Source organism: Anopheles marshallii, chromosome X (genome assembly GCF_943734725.1).
Source record: "Anopheles marshallii chromosome X, idAnoMarsDA_429_01, whole genome shotgun sequence".
NCBI classification, from domain to species: domain Eukaryota; kingdom Metazoa; phylum Arthropoda; class Insecta; order Diptera; family Culicidae; genus Anopheles; species Anopheles marshallii.
This window is the reverse complement of record NC_071325.1, coordinates 11,006,833-11,025,179: the sequence shown is the minus strand read 5'-3', so window position 1 is coordinate 11,025,179 and position 18,347 is coordinate 11,006,833. Positions and strand designations below refer to the sequence as shown.

The window sequence follows — 18,347 nt, the reverse complement described above, 5'->3', positions numbered from 1 at the left end:
TAATCAAAATAAAGTTACATTTTCTCGTTAATTGCTGAACAACTAGGCTTCTCGTGTTTTAATTGAGTTAAAAGACAGTTAAGAATCTTCGATATTGATTATTTTTGCAGGCCACTTATGCACATACATAATTAATAATAATTCATCCATTTATTAATTTATAACGAATATAGATATATCGCATCCCCGCGGATTTACTGCACACGTTGTGAAATAATATAAGCAAGGTTCGAGTTTTATTCTTTTAATAATTTATTGGATAACAAAACAAAGTTACGTTACATATATGGCAAAGCCCGGCGCGTTAACGTAAATTATAATATAAGTTTTATGCTATTTCGAATAAGATACACAGTTTTAAGGTAGTTGTCCATCATCTTGTGCCCAGCCCTAAAAGGATAAGAAAAAACCGTCTCAGTATCCGTTACACCATGAAGAAAAATTAAGTCGTAATTAAACCTACCTGAACCGAGCTGTAAGTGAAGCGATGCCGATGCGTGGTGTCATCTTTTACTAGCAAAGTAGTCCCGTCGACAGTAGAACTCATTGCGCCTACAGCGGAGACTAGATCGATTGTTTGAAAGTGGCGTAACCGTAAGGACGTGCCATCGGTTTCGAGTTGATAGAGTTTTATTCCACTGGAAACGGGAGAATCGAAGCACCCGGCAGTTGCAAGCATTATTTCTTCGAGTTTTGGCTGCAGAAGGCATGTATGCCGACAGGTTGGTCCTGGAGTTGGTATCTTGACTGGTGTTAGACTGCCTCGTACAAGATCATATTGATAGAGTGTGCTGATGGTCACATTCCGGTTTTGCGAATGTTCCGAGTTTTTGTGCCGAAGTAGAATCAGCAGTGTCGTTCGATTTACGCTGTATGCATCAACCGTCTGCAGACATCCGGTCGCTGGTGGCAAATCGTGCAGCCGTTGTTCACTGGTGCGGTTCGATGGAAGCCGTCGCAACTCCACTACAAGGGATCGTTGATCAGGCGAACAGTGTAGTCGAATGGTATCGACTGCATCCATGGTTACAAGCTCGATAAAGTTGGCCGACTCTCGCGATCGAAGCTTTACCGTGCTGGTGCGTGCGCGTCCGATATTGTTGGTGCGTTGCATTATCTTCAGAGGATGAAGGTGATCTGATCGTAGTTGCAACTCCGCGGGCAGCTGAACAGTCGGGTTTTCCGCCACAAGACGATAGGAAGCGGTCCGAATGTGGTAGAGAACGCGTGTATACAGTTCGGAAATTAGCACGGGCTTGTTGAAAATGATCGCCTCTAGTTGATGGACATCGTCCGAAGATAGTGAGTCACGCTTCACCTGCGACAATTGGCGTCCATTAAGCAGCTGCAGCGAAAGCGGTCCATCTATATGCAGGGTTCGGAATGTTTTTGGACCTGGCACTATTTGATGGGTGGCGTTGGTTGTGGAGTGGAAAATTAACTCCCCGAGTGGGATGCTGTTGATGTAGTTTAGGATCGTGGCAGTACCAGTAAGTCGCAACTCCGACACGGTCAGCGTACCAATAAAGTCTTGGATGTGGTGGAGCTTTGATTGGTGAATTGGAGCAGATTGGCGCTTTACAAATGCGTGGAAAAATCCCTTAAACGGTACGTTGTTAAGCTGTCCAGCTGTTAATAGTTCACTCACCACCACAGATTGCCCGAAATGTAACGCATTTGTGCAGGGGTATAGTGTTGGATGGTTACAATGTGCCAACCGGGACCAGAAACTATCTCCAGTGTGGCCCGGCACAAGCGTGAGATTGTATACGGTGGCTATGAGGTCCTGGGAAAATCGCTTTTCACCGACAATAGGTAACGTTGAGACCCCTTGGGACAGTGACAATCGATAAAGGTCAGCAGTCGGACCGAGACGTTCTGCCACATTCACACCAGCGATGGTGCGTGCTTTAAGATAGCCAGGCTCAGCAACGTGGATGTTCCCATGTATCGACATCATATCCGGGCCTGTCTGCAGCAGTACCTGATCCTGCTCGAACACAACGGGCAAACGTAAATCGGGGGACGTGTTCCTTCGCAAACACTGTCGGGCAGTTCGTTCGATCCGCTGAATAATACCTCCAGCAGGCGTGGTACAATTGCCGAAATGAACACTTTGTCCAGCGAAAACGAGACCACCAGTTACGGTTCTGGTTTGATCAAGCGAAGGTGTCAGTAGCAATTGATTGAGCAGATGGGCCGGATCGCGGATGTGGCTATGAATGCTGCCGTGGCAGCGTAACCGTGTGACACCGTGAGGAATATGTATCAGTGAAGAGCCCGTGTTCGGTTCAAAGATCCAGTTTGGGTTTTTTGCAAGCTGCAGCACGTTCACTTGTAGTCGTTCGATGAGTAGCTCACTCTGCAGTAGTAGCGTTTCTTCGGAGTGCAAGGCTAGCCGGGTGAGAGGAGTGCGATTAATTAACTTCGCGGTGAGATAGCTAGTTGTGACCATTCCGAAGCGCCAACGGCTGTCAATACTCTGCGGAAGTGCATTTGGACCACGAGTTACGATCCGTCCCAGGTGCGCTGTGTCGTGACTATTGATTCGGCTGACCGTGAGTCGCTTGGGAATGCTAACCGCTCCAAGCACCTGCTTATAGCCTGCAATCGAACGGCCCGGTCGACTATTTTTGGAGACTGTTTCCTGCAGAAGCCGCTGGACGGAACAAAAGTTGATATGTCCCACCGAGGCTATTGGAATCTGCTGCACATGCACTGGCGTAACGATCTTGGCAAATGATGGTACGCTACCTACGCTCGATCCGTGGTGATAGGGCACAGCAGTAACGAAGCGTTGCAGTACATCATCGAGCGACAGATCCATCGTCTGTCGAACGTTGGTCACGGTAGCATTAACAGCATTCAATTGCAACGTATGATAACGTCGCAGTGGTGGTTTGGCCAACTCCGCTAGGTCGTACGACGTTCGGCCGTTGAATCCAGCCGTTTGAAATGGACCTCGGATCTGTAGAACGCTCTGTCGCAGCTCTGTATGACCTAAAAATACTTTCGGTGCGGCATTAGTCGTCCCATACGGGACGCCTTTGCGCCAGAGAGCTTCGGGGACAATGGTACCGTCAATTGAGTGGGTATGCAGGTGTGTTACACGCAAAGTTTCGGTAAAATGTTTTACGTCACACACGCGAATACTAAGCAACGAAAAAGATGTGTTAGGAAGGATGTCACACAAAGATGAGCGAGTTGATCTACTTACTGCGCATTAACGTCGATACGGTTCTGCTGCACCGAATGCAACCGTTTGGCGATCCGACCAGGTCGCACATTGCCCTGCACAGCCACATCCTGCAGATAGAAACTATTCTGCCAATTGCGGTGTGTTAAGCTGAACTGCCATAGTGCGATTTCGTTTAGTGTATTTGCAAACAGGTACTGAAACTGTGCAGTATGATACGCAATCGGACGACTGATAACCTGTTCCGAGAGAATGAAAGAGAGGAAAAGGGCGAGAAAGAGAAAATGTAAATAGAGCAGTACAATAGCAATACAATTTTACCAACCTGTCGTTCATTGCGCAGCAGGTACTGCTGGTACGGTTTACTTGTTACAGATTGTCCCATGATCGTAACGTTCGGTGCATTTATATTGGCTACCTTTAATCGTAGCGTACCGTTCAGCACGAGTTTGCCAGTGTATAGCTGCCTGAAGTCACCCGGACTAGTGCCGATATGTGGGGTCAACTGTTGTTCCTCGTGGTTCGCAGTGAGATCACCAAGAACTATCATTTTTTCCGCTCGCACAGATGCTTAAAGGGTCACAGATGAAACAGTGCTCTTCAAAAGCTGTACGTAAAGTGTACTTCAAACTCACCTTGTATTTGCAGTGCTTCATTTCGGTTAGGTTGGGTGGTGGTGGCGTAGTTCGCCATCAGCTCTCCGTTCACCTGACGCACCTGAAGATTATGTGTGAAACCCTTACTCACGAATACGGGACCGGTAATGGTTTGGTTGGATAATCTGTCCAGCAGATCTTCCTTCGGGATATTGTTCAACGTGCCACGATACTGGAGATTCTTCACACATACTTGATCTCCCAACAACAAATTACCTGAAACATTAAACAGCAAGATCAAATATACAAAAGATGATAAGTTGCTAGAGCTTAAGCCATTAACTTACTGTTCCACAGACTTACCTTTGATATGTAAGGTATTTTGATGCAAGAAGACTAGTTGTGTCAGTGGAAATTCGTTCACACTATTCCGAACAACGAGGTTACGCGTACGACACACATCTGTCTTAATGGTTATGCCCTCGTTTGCGTACTTCAGCCCAGACTCAATAATTTCCGTCGATAGTGGGTGTCCGTTGAGATGGTGCGTATTTAACCGGAAGGATTTAACGCTGCGGAATACCTTATGTCCGCGGTAACCATGATTAGCTGCATCCGTCAGTACCTTCCGCGTTGGTACAGCGATGTGGTTGATGCTACCCTGCTCCACTCGTACGGCTTGCGTATTCAGCTCGTCCAACTGCATCGTACCATGCAAAACATTCATCTTGGAACGCAGCAAACAACCTGTAGTGTGCGAGATTACATGTTGAATGACTAGTGACAAGAAAGTTTGAGCACGAACTCCATGCTTACGTTTGCTTAGCGTTGAATCAGACACAATTTCCTTCGCCTTCACGACGCGATAGAAAGTTTTTCCCGCCACATGTACAGTGGAGCGCATTCGTCTCTTTTTAGGATCCGCACCATAACTGTCCTGAGCGTTGACGGCACGAATTTTGGAACAGCGTGTGCGTACATTGCCGGATACGTGCAGATCGCCGCGAATTTCTGTTCGTTCGCGATTTAGCAGTAGCACCTGGTTGAGGTCCGTAGCTACGCGATAGTGGCGTAGAAGAAGCGACTGACCATTTAGTATGGTACGCGAAGGTGGCAATAGATTTGGATTATTGTGCGACAAGAGCACGTTGGTCAGTGTCGCTGATGGGTGTATAAGAGTCGACTTGGCCGGATCACTTTGTGTGATCGCGTCGAATAGCAAATTCTTGCGTGACAACTGCAGTCGGATAAGGTCGATCCATTTTTTACGTTCGTTTAGTTCCTGCTTGAGCCGATGTAGACAACTGTTGAGAGTCTGAAAGCCCTGCTCCTGTGCTGTTGCTGTGAAAAAATTGACATTAGTGTTATTTACTAAATTTAATAGCTAGTTATAGCTGGATGGAAATTAACCTTCTGCTGATCGTGCGACGCTCTTTATGGAAAGTTTGTAAAGATATAGTGCAGTTGAGTTTGGGGTGTGTTCGTTTTGTGCAGGGCAGTAAAACTCCGTTGCTAGTATAACTTCCTCACTGTCCTCTGTTCGTAACCCGTAAAGCATCTTTAACTTCTCTTCGGATGATCCTGGCGTAAGTTGTGTCAAAGGTTCCGATGAGTTGGCTCCATGCAGCGAAAAGGAAGATTCGACACGCAACAGATTTTGTTTGTTGCTGTTATACAGTCGAATGTTATTGTCGAACGCAACGGCCAGCGTACTATCCCAATGTGTATAGGTTGTGATTTGTTGTGGATGCTCCGATAGTTTACGCAAGCGTACGAATCTCCCTTCGGCACTCCACTGATAAAGATATGATTTATCTGCAGGAAATAACAAAGGACTAGTGTTAGCTTAACTTCGATAATGACTTTCCTTTAAATACTAACCTCTGCTAACATGCCGGATAAGGTATAGTTCATCGTCGAGAGTAAAAGATGGTAACGAACTGTACAGGAAGAACATTTCCTGCACCTTCACTGGGCGTTCTGCATTATCCAGCAACAGAACGTGGTTTAGTGAGCGCTCTGGTAATTGGCCATAATCGAGCGCCAGAAGCAACAGTGTACTGGGACAATGGCACCGTACATCATCAATAGATAACACCTCCTTGGTACTCTCAAGAGAAAAATATGACTGCTGCCAACGGTAGACACTGTTGACCGTTAAATTTAATAAGATAAGTGATAAAGCCAGGTTAGGAAAGTGCTTAGCATGTCACGCCGCAGTAGCGGAAGCATGAACCTACCGAATTTTCCCAGTAGTAGCGTATGTGACGATCGTTACCATGTAAATGTTACCGTTGCATTCAAGTAGTTGTGCTTTGGAAAAATTGCCAGAGTATTTGATACGCTGTATAGGTTGAGCACTGGTTGGTCCAATACCAACGTTCTGGTGGGCTAAGAAGACATTGTGCCATTGGTCAGTGGTAACAACGAAGAGCACATAATCTGCTTCTCCAAGTTTAATATCAAGAATCTTGAATAAAAGAGCAAATAATTTTTTTTTCAACTAATTTTAAGAGCTATTAATAAAAAAATAAATGGATTATTCTGCGCAGTGCATACCTAAATGTGTCCATAACTGTAACGAATACAACCACTACCACACTACGGCTTACAACTACTTACGGTACTAATGACACTGCGAATATTTTAATGGCGATTACCACTATCAGCACAAACTCTACTGCAATTACTATTGCAAGCGTAATCATATCTGATACACATACCTGTAGCGTTATTGCCTCTTCGTACTTCTTAGGCAGAGTGCTAATGTGTGATTGAACAATGCCACCTGATTCTCCATTCTCAAAGCGATGTAATCCGATCGCATCGAGCAAATAGAGCTTTAAACTATTCGAAGATCGTTCGAATAAGAAGGGTTTCACCGACGAGCAAGGCAATCGGAAGATGCTGGCAGCATTTGTCTGTTCCGCTGCTCTTGGTTGTGAGATGGTGATAGTGGGAATGGTGGTAGTGACCTCTGCAGAACCGGACTCGACTGTAAGCGATTAAATATAGCTCTCATTAGCCAGAAATCACAATCCCGACCAGGAGCTACTTACGTGGAACGGTTATACTGTTTATCCTTTGTACGCAAAAACACATCAAAAGTAACTGCACAACTAAACACAAAACCACATGACGGCACCACGGGTGCGACATCTTTTTTTTTTTGACACGATGCCGGCTGTAATTTTGGCGTGTATCGTTACACTGCAGCTGCTTCGGAACTGTGAAGCGCCCGCTCCACGGCTAAATCAAGACTGCGAACGATGGCGACTCAGCAACGTTACCGTTTGTACGATTGAGATTCATCCGCCAAGTAATTCTCTTCTCTTGCACCTGTGTAGGTGTTTCAGTTGACAATCTAGTGCCATAAACGGATAATTGATTTATTTTATTTTGGGTGATGCAGGCCGTTTGGATGTATTATGGGATAATGTACTATTTTGGTATTTAACAAAAAAAAATTACCAAGGGTTTTAAACGTTTTTCATTGATGGTCACTTTGTAAACAATTTCGCTGTCCTGGATTATGTTTTAATACGTTTTTGAGTTTATACTACAGAAAAGATATGTAAAAGTCAAGCATCAGCTATGGTAGAATTGTTTTACTTCATAAATTAATGTAATGAAAATGAAGCGTTGTTGTCAAAATGACTGGTCCATTAGTTCTAGCGTTGAATTCGATTAAAACGCAAACTTGAGCTTAATCAATATTGTTAATTACCAGCTCTTCTCAGAAAAAAAATACTTGTAATGTAAAAAAACTTCCAAAGTTAAGTGGAATAATTAGCTAAATATAAATAATGTGTCAGCTATCTACGGAAGGCACGGAAGGTTTTCAATATTTCTGTAATTATTTGAATATTTTTAGGTATATTTTAATCATACAGCAAGAATATTTTATAGTGAGAGCTTTTCAACACCTGCTCAAGGCAGTTAATAGATATTCTTGAAGGTTTTATTTTCAAAAATTACAAACGAATAACCAAGAGCCACTGGACTGAGAACCGAAATACTAATCAGTGGAGACGCCTAGTGCCTATGACTTGTATTTGTTTTGGAAGCCGAAGAACGTCCCCGAACGCCAAAAGAGTTTAAAAATGAAGAATTAAAGGCAAAGAACGGTGTTGTTCTATCAAAAACGCAGGATGAAATGAGCCTGCAATTTGCCGTGGCTTAAAAGTTTTGGGAGTTCTCCGCAAGGAGGTAAAATTGAAGATGTCCAACGGAATTGGTCTCGTAGGTCGTCTTTTAGTTCTGAAGCTCGCGTTATCGTTCGCTTAGTTGAGCCACTGTCTTAGTGACCCTACGTTCCATCATTCGTTATTACCGTGTTGCCGCTCCAAGTTTATTCATTCATCTCTAAGATCCAGACGTGAAACATGAATGTCTCCGTGTCTGGCGAGCTTCCGTGCACGATCAAACCAGTCAGCGGTCGCTCATTTGGAACATCGTCTGCTGTGGCTGCCGGTGCTAATTTGTTTATTTTATTGCCGTCCAATTGTCTGCCACGTCACCAACGCCAATCACTTTGTCTTGAATTACATTTTTCTTCGATGCAAACAATTAGCAAATGACGTTGGGTATGTCTCATCCACCTTCAACTGACAATTTTACCAATTATTATACTTTTCAGTCTTAATACGGTAGTTAATGAGTAACTTGGCGTTTGGAGTTATTGCTCCAAACACATTTTGATTAATTTGAGGAGACAATTGAAGCATTGATGATGGGCTTACTCTTCTAGCAATGACATAATATGCCCCTACATGCAGATGAACCATGACTCACTCTGACATAATTAATTACTCTTTATTTGATATGTGTAGAATCCAGATCAGATCGTATCGTATCGTAACATAAATCATCCGAGCCAGTAACAATGCAGAATTTTGTTTGCCCTGCTTCATCTATCTGCTTGATTATAGGAGTGCCAATAGGAGTGTGCTATTGGAAAGACTTCTTGAGATAGTTTAGTATTATTTATTACAATATATTATTTATCAAATACAGCTTTATGAATTGGCATATATACATATATAGTAAATATTTTATACTTTTTAAATATTATATAAATATATAATATATAAATGTATACTTCATATAAAATTTATGTTTAATTATACCTTTATAGTACTTTTTATGTAAAAAGTTTTCTTTCCTCGCTTGATGTGCAGCATTAAGAGCTTCTTTAACCTAACTTAACCAAAAAGGTTGATCGTAACCGATAGTTCTAGACCGGCACCCAGGTGTCGAAGCGAAAGCAAAGGAGAGAGAAAAGGGATTCATACACACGCGAGCATTGGTGAAAAAGGCATCGCTAACGAGATGAATGATTGTCCGTGCGAGCTTAACGGTGCTGGACGTTCGTACATAAATCAACTTAGATAAAAATCAACAGCGCTTGCGGTATAGCGCTCCGGAGAGGTTTTGAACGCCGCGAAGGGAGAAATCGAAAAGTAAATATCCTGATATTCCAAACCACAACGAAAACTAAAGCTTTACCATGATGCAGAAGAAAACAATAACTTTATGAAGGAAACAATAAAAAAAAACACATCTCCGATTCCGAGCTCTCGTTGCTTTTTTACTGGCGAGGCTGGCAGTGTCTCGCGGGGTCCGAAGCAAGGGTAAGTCACACACCGTGCCTACTGGGCGAGCATTATAACCTTGTCGCAAACAATCCGTCCGTCCGACTTCGAAAGGGATCGGGACGGTCTTCAGCGCGGGATGCCTTTCTCGCTCACCGTCATCGCCGGCAGGACGTAACGGAGGGGTTAACGGGGGGTGGCGGGGTGAGAGTTGGAGGGGATTGGCCCACGAGTGGAAAAGGCAAATATTTTCCGAAAGCGATCCCTTTTTTCTTTCGAACAAGTGCAGCCGAGGCGAATGCGCACTCTGCGCCGAGCACTGCACCGGTGTATCAAACCGGAAGTGAAGTTTGACCGGCCCCGTTGGAAACACATCGGTGCTTCTGTGAGCTTTGGAGAAATGGATGAGCAGAGATGTGCTGCGGCGCGTAAAGGAAGTTTGTTTGTGAACGAAGATGCGGACGTGATGATGGAATGGTCGATGGTCGTGTGGTAACGCTAGCTGCTAGACAACGAATCATTGAGATATTTGATGTATGTATGTACCTTTTTTTTGTTAGGTTAAGGGCTACAACATTTCGAACTCAGTGAATATTCCCACGGGGTTGGCTTGTGACGGTCTCGTTTGTTTAAAGTGTGCAACGTCTCACCCCCGTACAAATCGAGATGCTGTCTTGTAGGAGTGTTCTGCATGATGTCCAATAATGCTGTAGGATGCGATAAGTCTAGGGTAATAATAGACCACACCATTAGCCATTGTGCGAAGACATGCATGAGCGTTGAATTACACGTTGAGACAGAACCTGACCTCGCGTGCTTTAAAAATCTGAGAATCAGAGCAATTACAATCTAAGTAGATAAGACTAAATAAACGAATAATTGGCAAAAAATAAGTCTATTAATGTGACTACGGATTTATGGAAGTACCGCAAAGACTTCCACTTGAACTTTATTACGTCCTGGTGCGGGGAATAGTTTCGGATTGTTCGTTCATCAACTTAACTTCATCAACTTCATCAACTTCAACTTAACATATTACTTTATTTAAACACTAACCTGTACGTTCAACGGCCGAATCCCGTCTGGGTGCGTCACCGGGATCATCTCGAGGCGATGCTCCTTCGGTGGCATTCGTTGGTAGCGTACGTCGTCGCCAACACGACCACATCCACCGGCTGTCGCCTGAATCGACAGCCAGGAGTGTCGAAGTCGTGCGACGCAGCCCGCGTCCGCAACAAACTTGACGAGGACTTGACTTAGAATTGCGTTTCGAACACATTTCTTTCACCTCACACTTCTGTGTCCTTCTTTAAGTGTTAATGTGTGTTTGGAGTACCTGCCATTACACAAACATTGATTGCCGAATGATAGACGAGTTCGGACAGTGTCTCAAGACATTTCGGCGCGTGAAACTGTCGCCAGGCCAGGAAGTACATTTGCATTTGATTTTTGAAACATTTTCTCTCCCTCCTTCTTTTATTCGATCATTCGTTATTTTAGCACTACTGGCTGTTGTTCAAGATATTACATGACGCAAGGATGAAGCGTGAGTTTTGTACAATAGGAACGATAAAATAACTTACTACGTAATATTGTTGATACGGTTGAAACGAATTTTAATTACAATAAATAGTGGTTGGCAAATAAAATACTACAAACTATACCCCGATGGTGGTGGCAACGCGTGTTCGGTTGCACTGACAGTGGTGAGTCGATTGTCGCAAAGGACACAGCGTACTCTAAAGATGACATCCGAGGATACTTAGTTTTTAGCTTTCTTCTTCCCCCCTTTACTTAGTACATTCCAGTTGTCTGTCTTTTCAATGCGATTTGTAATGGACAGGCAATTAAGTACGGATAGGAACCTAACCTAGCCGGGCATGCCTCTCGCTTCACTTACACTTATCATAGCGCTTAAGCTTATCTGCGATATATAACACTGTGCGATATTTTGGTTTTCTGCTGTTTCAATTTACAATTTGTGACACTGGAAAGCAATGCTAGCCCTTTATGAGTTGTGCTTCGCGACTTTCTGCAGAGTTTTTTTTTATTCGTAAAAGTACGTAAAAGCACGCTAAAGACAACGAATATAAATAATGTCCAATGATTTCAGGTTACCACCCAGAACGCTTAGAATGAGACGCGTTTGCCGGTAGTGTTGTCTATTCCGCAAGTAATCGAGTCTAATAGTGGGCTTCTATCACAGCGTTACTATTTTGTAGTTGTTTACTGTACAACTTACGACCACCATTGCAAGCGAGTGAGATGTTCTTGTAAGTATCAAGAACGCTTTTGTTTTGACAGAAGAGTTTGAATTTTGATTGACGCGCCGTACTATTCCGCATGTCAGATTACTGATCTCGTCTTGTCGATTGAAACACAACACATACTGGAAACTAGTGCGCAAAAGAAGAAGAAGAAAAAAAAACAAGAAACACATGGAAACAAAATATTCTACAATCGATCTTCCCACGAAAAAAGGAAAATGTTAACTTATCGAAATGCCTAACTAACTGGGTTTAAGTACTTGTACACTGTGGCGTTGATGGCGACGCCCCTAACTGTGATCCTTGTTTGGAAAACAAAACAAACAAAAAATGTAACCGTGACACCAACATCTTACGGGTTCGAGATCGTAAAACTTGTAAATTTTGTTTTGCTTCCTAACGCTGGTGACGGTTCGCATCACTAATACTAAACTGCATGTACGCGCGAATGCAGAACGCTCACAAGGATCCACCAGTACGCCGGTGCTGTATGCGTTCTGACCCGTTCAGGGGTTTGGTTTGTTTCGTCAATAAATAGTGTATAAATAAAAGCTACCGTATGCTAGTGTGCTGATTGGCTGCGGTATCGCACGGACACTGTGTCACTAGATGCGTACGGCACACATCACCCGTTTCACACATGTAAGGCACACACGACGTCGAAGGCACCCGTAGCGAGCCGAATGATCGTAACATCGCACAATTACATTCACACACCTGCCCGGTAGCACAGCCACGCGTTGCTTCGCTGGAAGCAAGACGCATCTGCACGGATGCTACCATTGCTAAAGACTAAGAGAGTACCTACTATTTGAAGCGTACCAACCCGCTGCTGCTTGCTGTGGTCTAGATGAAGACTGATCCTGCTACCGAGTAGATCACGTCACAAAGAGATCACTTGATCTTTCCGAAACAGAGTGATTTGCTATCATACAACGCCAGTCAATAAAATTCACTTCCAAATGCGTATGCGGTGCAACGCACCATCACAACCATCAACACCGAAACGATTCTGTTGCCGGTTGCTGTATCGACAATTGTTGGAATGACGGCACCCACCAGCGGTAGAGTGCAGACAAGTTGGCAAAAGTCGTATCGCGTCCTGGCGCTCGCGGAAGGCACTGACTGCCGACCGGGAGTAGAGAGACTGGCGGGCTTTGCAGGGTGTTGCATGAGCAGCCCCTAACCCTGCTGGTTTTGCACGCGACCGTTCGGTGCCCGGGTACCTTTTTGTCCTTTCGGCCGTCTGTTGAGCTGCTGCTGTTTCGTTTGGTTCTGCTGGCTGTTACGGTTGTGCGCTAGCGGTTGCTGATGTACCTTTTGCTTCTGGTGCTTCGTATTGTGCGATTTGTACTTGTTGAAGTAAGCGCAGTTCCTGCAGTTCATCCCGGTGTCCGGTCTGTGCGCTTGGTTTACCTTACCACGGAGCTGGCGCACGTGTTTGCGCATATCTTGCAGGAAGCAGTTTAACCGACACATGATGTACCAGATGTGAATCTTGATCTCGATAGCGTCCGTGATATTAAAGTTGATCAATGTCTGCATGTGCTCCGCATCAATGAGCTTATTTCGCCGCTTGGTCACGCTGCGGTACTCCTGCACCATACAGAGCAACTGCCGCGTCGACTCGTTGACGCTTTCGAGCACATCCGCCTGCACCGGGTTAATGTTGGTTTCGGAATGGTTTTTGTGAAACAGCAGTACCAGCTTCAGGTGTGCCCAGTACACGGAAAGTCGTCGCTCCCAGCTGGACTCATTTTTCTGCAAACAGGGAAGGAGATGACGGAAAGGCGAAATATTAGGTATAGATTACCAACGAATGCCGCAGAAATTCAACATCTGTGCGCTATGCTTGGGGTGCCAAGAGAAATGCTATAAAACCACAGTTTTATAGCTATTTTGACACCCTGGATTCGGGAGGTGCTCTATGTGTATATTGGGAGCAGCAGTCTGGTGCCCAAAACCTCTTTCCCCCTGCTGAAGGACGTCAGATTCCACCAGTTCTGAGGTTATAGCGCCATAAAATAGCCACACCTCGTGTCAGAACTCCCAGGGTCTCCTCAATTTCGCAAACCAAACGTTACGTTCTTAGCATTCGCTAGTAGCGAGAATGAAAAAGGCCACCGGAAAATAGCTCTTCAAGCACACACAGACTTCGCCGTTAAGCTGCGGAATGCGCTATCCACTGTTATTAGCTCCAAATTTCACCAGCTATCCTAACCCCAATTGTAGCGCAGTAGATACGGATGAAGACGCAGCTTAGAAAACTAGCAGCCCCAGCGACGGAGGCACACCACCATCAAGGAATCGTTTGCCGAAATGTCTGGCCCGCAAACCCTGGGCGCGCTCTCGCTGCACTTCAGAAAACCTCTGCACTGCCGTACACCGGCACAGGCGTCGATCATCTTCATCTCGCGCCCATAAAACGCGTCCACCAAATCGTTTTGCCAACAGAGAGAGAGAGGGGGAAAAAAAACACACACACAACAAATGTTGCAACAACACTGTTCGGGTATTTCGGGCGGGTTTTGGATCTGTAATTAAAATCATAACTCATCAAGGCAAAAGTAAAGCTGGCATAACCCCATCACAGGTATTATGATTATATCTGCGTAAATTTTGGATTAGTATTAATTTCCTCCTTTGATTGATCCCTTTTTTATTATTCTTGCTGTTTGCTGTTTGTCTGGGAAGCAGGGCGAGGGGGTGGGGTGGAGGGTCCTGCGGAGAGCGTGTGGTTGTCGATGGATTAGTGGGGTGCAGAGGAGGGGGATGGGGTTTTTGGTGGTGGGGTAGATCGTTTGGTTTTCGCCTGCGTTTTTATGCACCGTCGGATGCTGTTTCATGATTTTTGGTTTTGGAAATTCTTTCCAATTTTTTGGCGTGTTTTTTTTTTTATTTCGGTCGGTAGTTTTTGAAGATTTCTGTGACGGCGGCCCATGGCCCATGTAGCAAAAAAAAAAGGGGGGGAAAACCAAATTGGACAACGGTCAAAATCGACCGAAAGCAGGAGAAAAAAAGCCCGGTGCCCAACGGTCTTTTACTACCAGAAAACGGAACCAATCGGTCGCAATTTGCGCAACACTGCACAACCCCCTTATTTGGTGCCGCATCTCCTTGATTTTTACCATCCACCCCTCCACACCCTCTCGCCCCACCATCCCTTGCTGCTGGATGCATGTCTGCAGCGGTTGTGGCGGGATGGGGGTTAGGGCTCCAACATCAGACAACCAGCAACAGCATTAGACGGATTCGTGCGTTTGATTTATTTACAACAGAGTCGTTGGTTTGGGAGCGGATATTGTGTTTTTTTTTCTGTTGTCTCCTCTTTTATTGGCCCACAAGAAGAACCCGTAAAAGCTTTGCCAGGGTGCACGGGTGTGCAGTATGCGCTGCAAACGTTCCCCGCTCTTTGCTGATTGTCGCGCCGGTGCACAACGTGTGCTGAGGTGCGGAATAGTTTTATTGCTTTCCCATAACTTATGCTGCACTCTTTCTTCTAAGCGCGCAAGGCTGTCAGCCACGTAAACAAAACGGTAACGCGAACGCTTCACCCGACAAACACACCAAACACTGTTGGCAATTCCGAAATGTCTCGCGCATGATTCACCGCGGCAAACGGGCTGTTCTAGCGTCAGTCCGCACGCCGGGTGATGATTAATAATGAAGCAATTAGGTTCCGTGCCGAATGGATGTGCCTGTGCACGGACCGGAACTGCCGGACAAAAAGAAAAAAAAAAAAACATTGTCCCAAAGTTTTACAACAAAACGAATGAAGAACTCGTTGAGAGTTCGAAAGACAACGGATAGCGCCATTGATATCTTGCCCAGCCGCACGGTACGGCAATTGGCAGCATTTATGCGCGGGTGACCGGCCCCGGAGGCCACTTTGTGCCACCGTCAGCAGTTTTGCGTGCACATTATAGAGCTAACGTCAAAGGAGAGGGAGGGGGGGGGGGGGGGGGAGTGTTAGGCAAGGGCCGAACCGAAAACCAAACACTGCAAATACGAAAAAAAAGCGCTACGCGCCAAAACCCGAACCGAAGTGGTTCGTGCAGCATCGCCCGCCATCGCGCTGCCAGCGGTAGCTCCGGTCCCAAAAGCTTTAGACGACGCGACTGAAACAAACTCCCCAGCGGTTGCTGGACCTCATGATGCATGAGCAACAGTAATTTGTCTCATTACGCTCCGCTCCGATACCATTGACTTCATTTTCCAGCCACCCCCCACCCCTCGCGTTTCCGGGTGCCGTCCTGCCTTAGATGCATCTCGCGCTGGGGAAAGCCCCGCGTTCGGTTCCAGTGGCTAGTTGGTAAGTTGCATCGTAAGCTGCTCGTATTTCGTCACCATCTTCCCAGCCATTGGCGATCGGCCGTGTCGTGTCGGCCGGATGAATCAATCCGAATCATTCGCCAAGGGTCATGAGCGCTTGCCGGTGTACAGTTTCCGCGATGCCCAAACAAAACGAGCCTCTCCCTCCCTTCAACCCCCCCCCCCCCCCCCTCCTCCCCCTTTCCTACCTAACAGCTCTATGAAGCAAAGAGACTGCGAGCAGAAGTCGCGACGGGTGCGTTCGAATCGGATCATCAATCCCTGATGTCCGATGCCCATCGCACTGCAGATGCCACACGTCCCTTGCCCGTCTATACGCCTTTTGGGCTTCTAAAACCTTCACTACCAACCCCCCACCCCCCATATACCCCTACATGCAGAAGTGATGTGGCATACACAGGTAGTCTGACAGAGTACGGTCCATCTCAGGTTGTGGGCAAAAATGATGGTGTGTGTGTGTGTGTGTGCGCACACTTTCCGCCATTCCCACGCTTTTAAAAGCTAACCGCCTGCCGGTGCTTGGGGTTCGGTGGCAATGGGTGGTTAGGTTAGGCGCATACTTGGGGAAATTTTGCTTCCCATCTTTATTGGCAAACCGCTCGGTAATGATCCGGGCGTGAATCATCTACACCCAGCGACCCCATATCGATACGCTATCTGCTGGCGAGGTTGGCCCCGGTGTATTACCGTCGTACGGTGGACCTGGCCCACCGTTACGGTGATGGTTAGGGGGGGGGGGGGGGGGTTTGTTTGCGCCCCCCGAATCGCTTGCCGGTTTGCGGCCACAGTGACGCGGGATGGGTGACTTACCACGAAGGGTTTCAGGAACTTAAACTGCTGCATGCGAAGCGGGTCGTTCCATCTCGTGCGATCGGTCAGATTGCGCCAGTTTTTCAGATCGAGCAGCGTCAACTTGATCTGCCGCTCCATGTTAAGCTGCGAGGATACGAGGAAAACCAGGGGAGTAGAACGCGATTAGACGACTGGCCGGAAAACTTGGTGGGCACGGCGATTATGAAACGCGGAACGGCAGGCGGGTTGCGATCACTTACCAGCTTGGTGCTCTTGGTGAAGCTTTTATTCTGCACATGCTCGATGCTGCCCTGCGTAATGTAGCCGCACGGCTCCATCCATGTGCTGCTCTCGATCCTTAGCGCCTTTGTCACATTGAAGTTGTACTTGGCGGGTGAGCTCGTCGCCAGGCCGGCCAGTGCCAGGACGGTGGCCAACAGCGGCAGCAGTAGATGCCGCCGCCTCTGCTGTCTGACACTTGTTTGCCGGCGGTTGAGTGTTGGCAGCGGCATTTTGTTTTGTCTTTATTTATGGATACAATCTTACAGGAACAGGCTGATAGGATCTTGTGATTTGGTTGGTGTCTGGACGACTAGTGGACGTACAGCGCACTGTGAGACGCACACCCACCGATAGAATCACGCACACGCAAAAAAAAACCACCCACAAAAAACACTAAAATTGACGGCAGGACATGGGATGGTCCCGCCGAGGTCTTGGCACAACTGGAGCAGGTCACACCTCACCGGAGATACACGCACGGTTGCGCACTGTTAGGAACTTGTCGCACGCTACACCATGCCATTCCACTGCGTACAACACGCGTCACAATTCGGATGTCGTTCGGATGCTGTAATCTCGGCAACACTCGGCAATCCCCGGGCAAAGACACCCGCCTGCAAGATGTCCTGTTTGGCACGAGGTTTGGGAACGGTAATGGTGCGTGGCCCCCGGCTAAAACTGTGACTCTGTGGCCCAAACAATCTCCGAGTGGCGTCCTCGGTGGCAATGCGATACACGGCCCGAACGCTGCGTTAAAAGTCGACCAGTCGGACAAGAGGGCGATAGGCAACTGAACCGATGACAGCTCCGTTTAGGATGATCGTACCCGGACGGCGTTCAGAATTCGACTGACTCGAAAAGTTTATATTTTGAAAACAGAACAGCTCCCGGGTACCTGCCCCTTTTAGACCGCCGGTTCACCGATTCCTCCCGGGGGTTCCGGGTCCCTTTTCACTCGCTCCTCGTTCACCGTACCATCTCGCTCACTTATCACGCGCTCGCTCGGGCGCTCTCGTGCTGTCGGCATTCGCTCTCCCGCCCGCAGCGTGCCGTCCTGCTCGCACGGCCGCTTCCGGACGCGCTTTCTCGCAGTGGCCGATAGACGATGTGACGTCGCCGTGGTCACCGTCCGTGGCGTCATCGTCCTCGACGTCATCGTGACGTCCTAGGTACCGCACCGTCCGTATCGCAGTCATCCAGGTGTGGGGCCTCCGCAACCGTGGTTAAGCTTGTTTGAACGCGCTCTTTTCGCGCTTACTGGCCCGCCTCCTTTCACGCCCTCTTGACG

General features: G+C 46.8%; 2 protein-coding genes across 2 annotated transcripts; both read right to left on the bottom strand.

Moving 5' to 3' along the window:
- Positions 1-357: 357 nt before the first annotated feature.
- On the bottom strand, positions 358-10,517 carry LOC128719595 (uncharacterized). Its single transcript, XM_053813225.1, has 13 exons — positions 10,443-10,517; positions 6,852-7,041; positions 6,516-6,787; positions 6,033-6,262; positions 5,674-5,939; positions 5,203-5,607; positions 4,609-5,133; positions 4,156-4,539; positions 3,832-4,068; positions 3,522-3,766; positions 3,218-3,435; positions 464-3,152; positions 358-390 (listed from the first exon to the last, which is right to left on the bottom strand). Exons 1-13 carry the CDS (start codon positions 10,515-10,517, stop codon positions 358-360), a joined length of 5,769 nt encoding a protein of 1,922 aa, XP_053669200.1.
- A 2,318-nt stretch (positions 10,518-12,835) lies between these two features.
- LOC128712536 (uncharacterized) lies at positions 12,836-17,289 on the bottom strand. Its single transcript, XM_053807432.1, has 3 exons — positions 17,038-17,289; positions 16,796-16,921; positions 12,836-13,414 (listed from the first exon to the last, which is right to left on the bottom strand). Exons 1-3 carry the CDS (start codon positions 17,287-17,289, stop codon positions 12,836-12,838), a joined length of 957 nt encoding a protein of 318 aa, XP_053663407.1.
- Between the last annotated feature and the right edge of the window lie 1,058 nt (positions 17,290-18,347).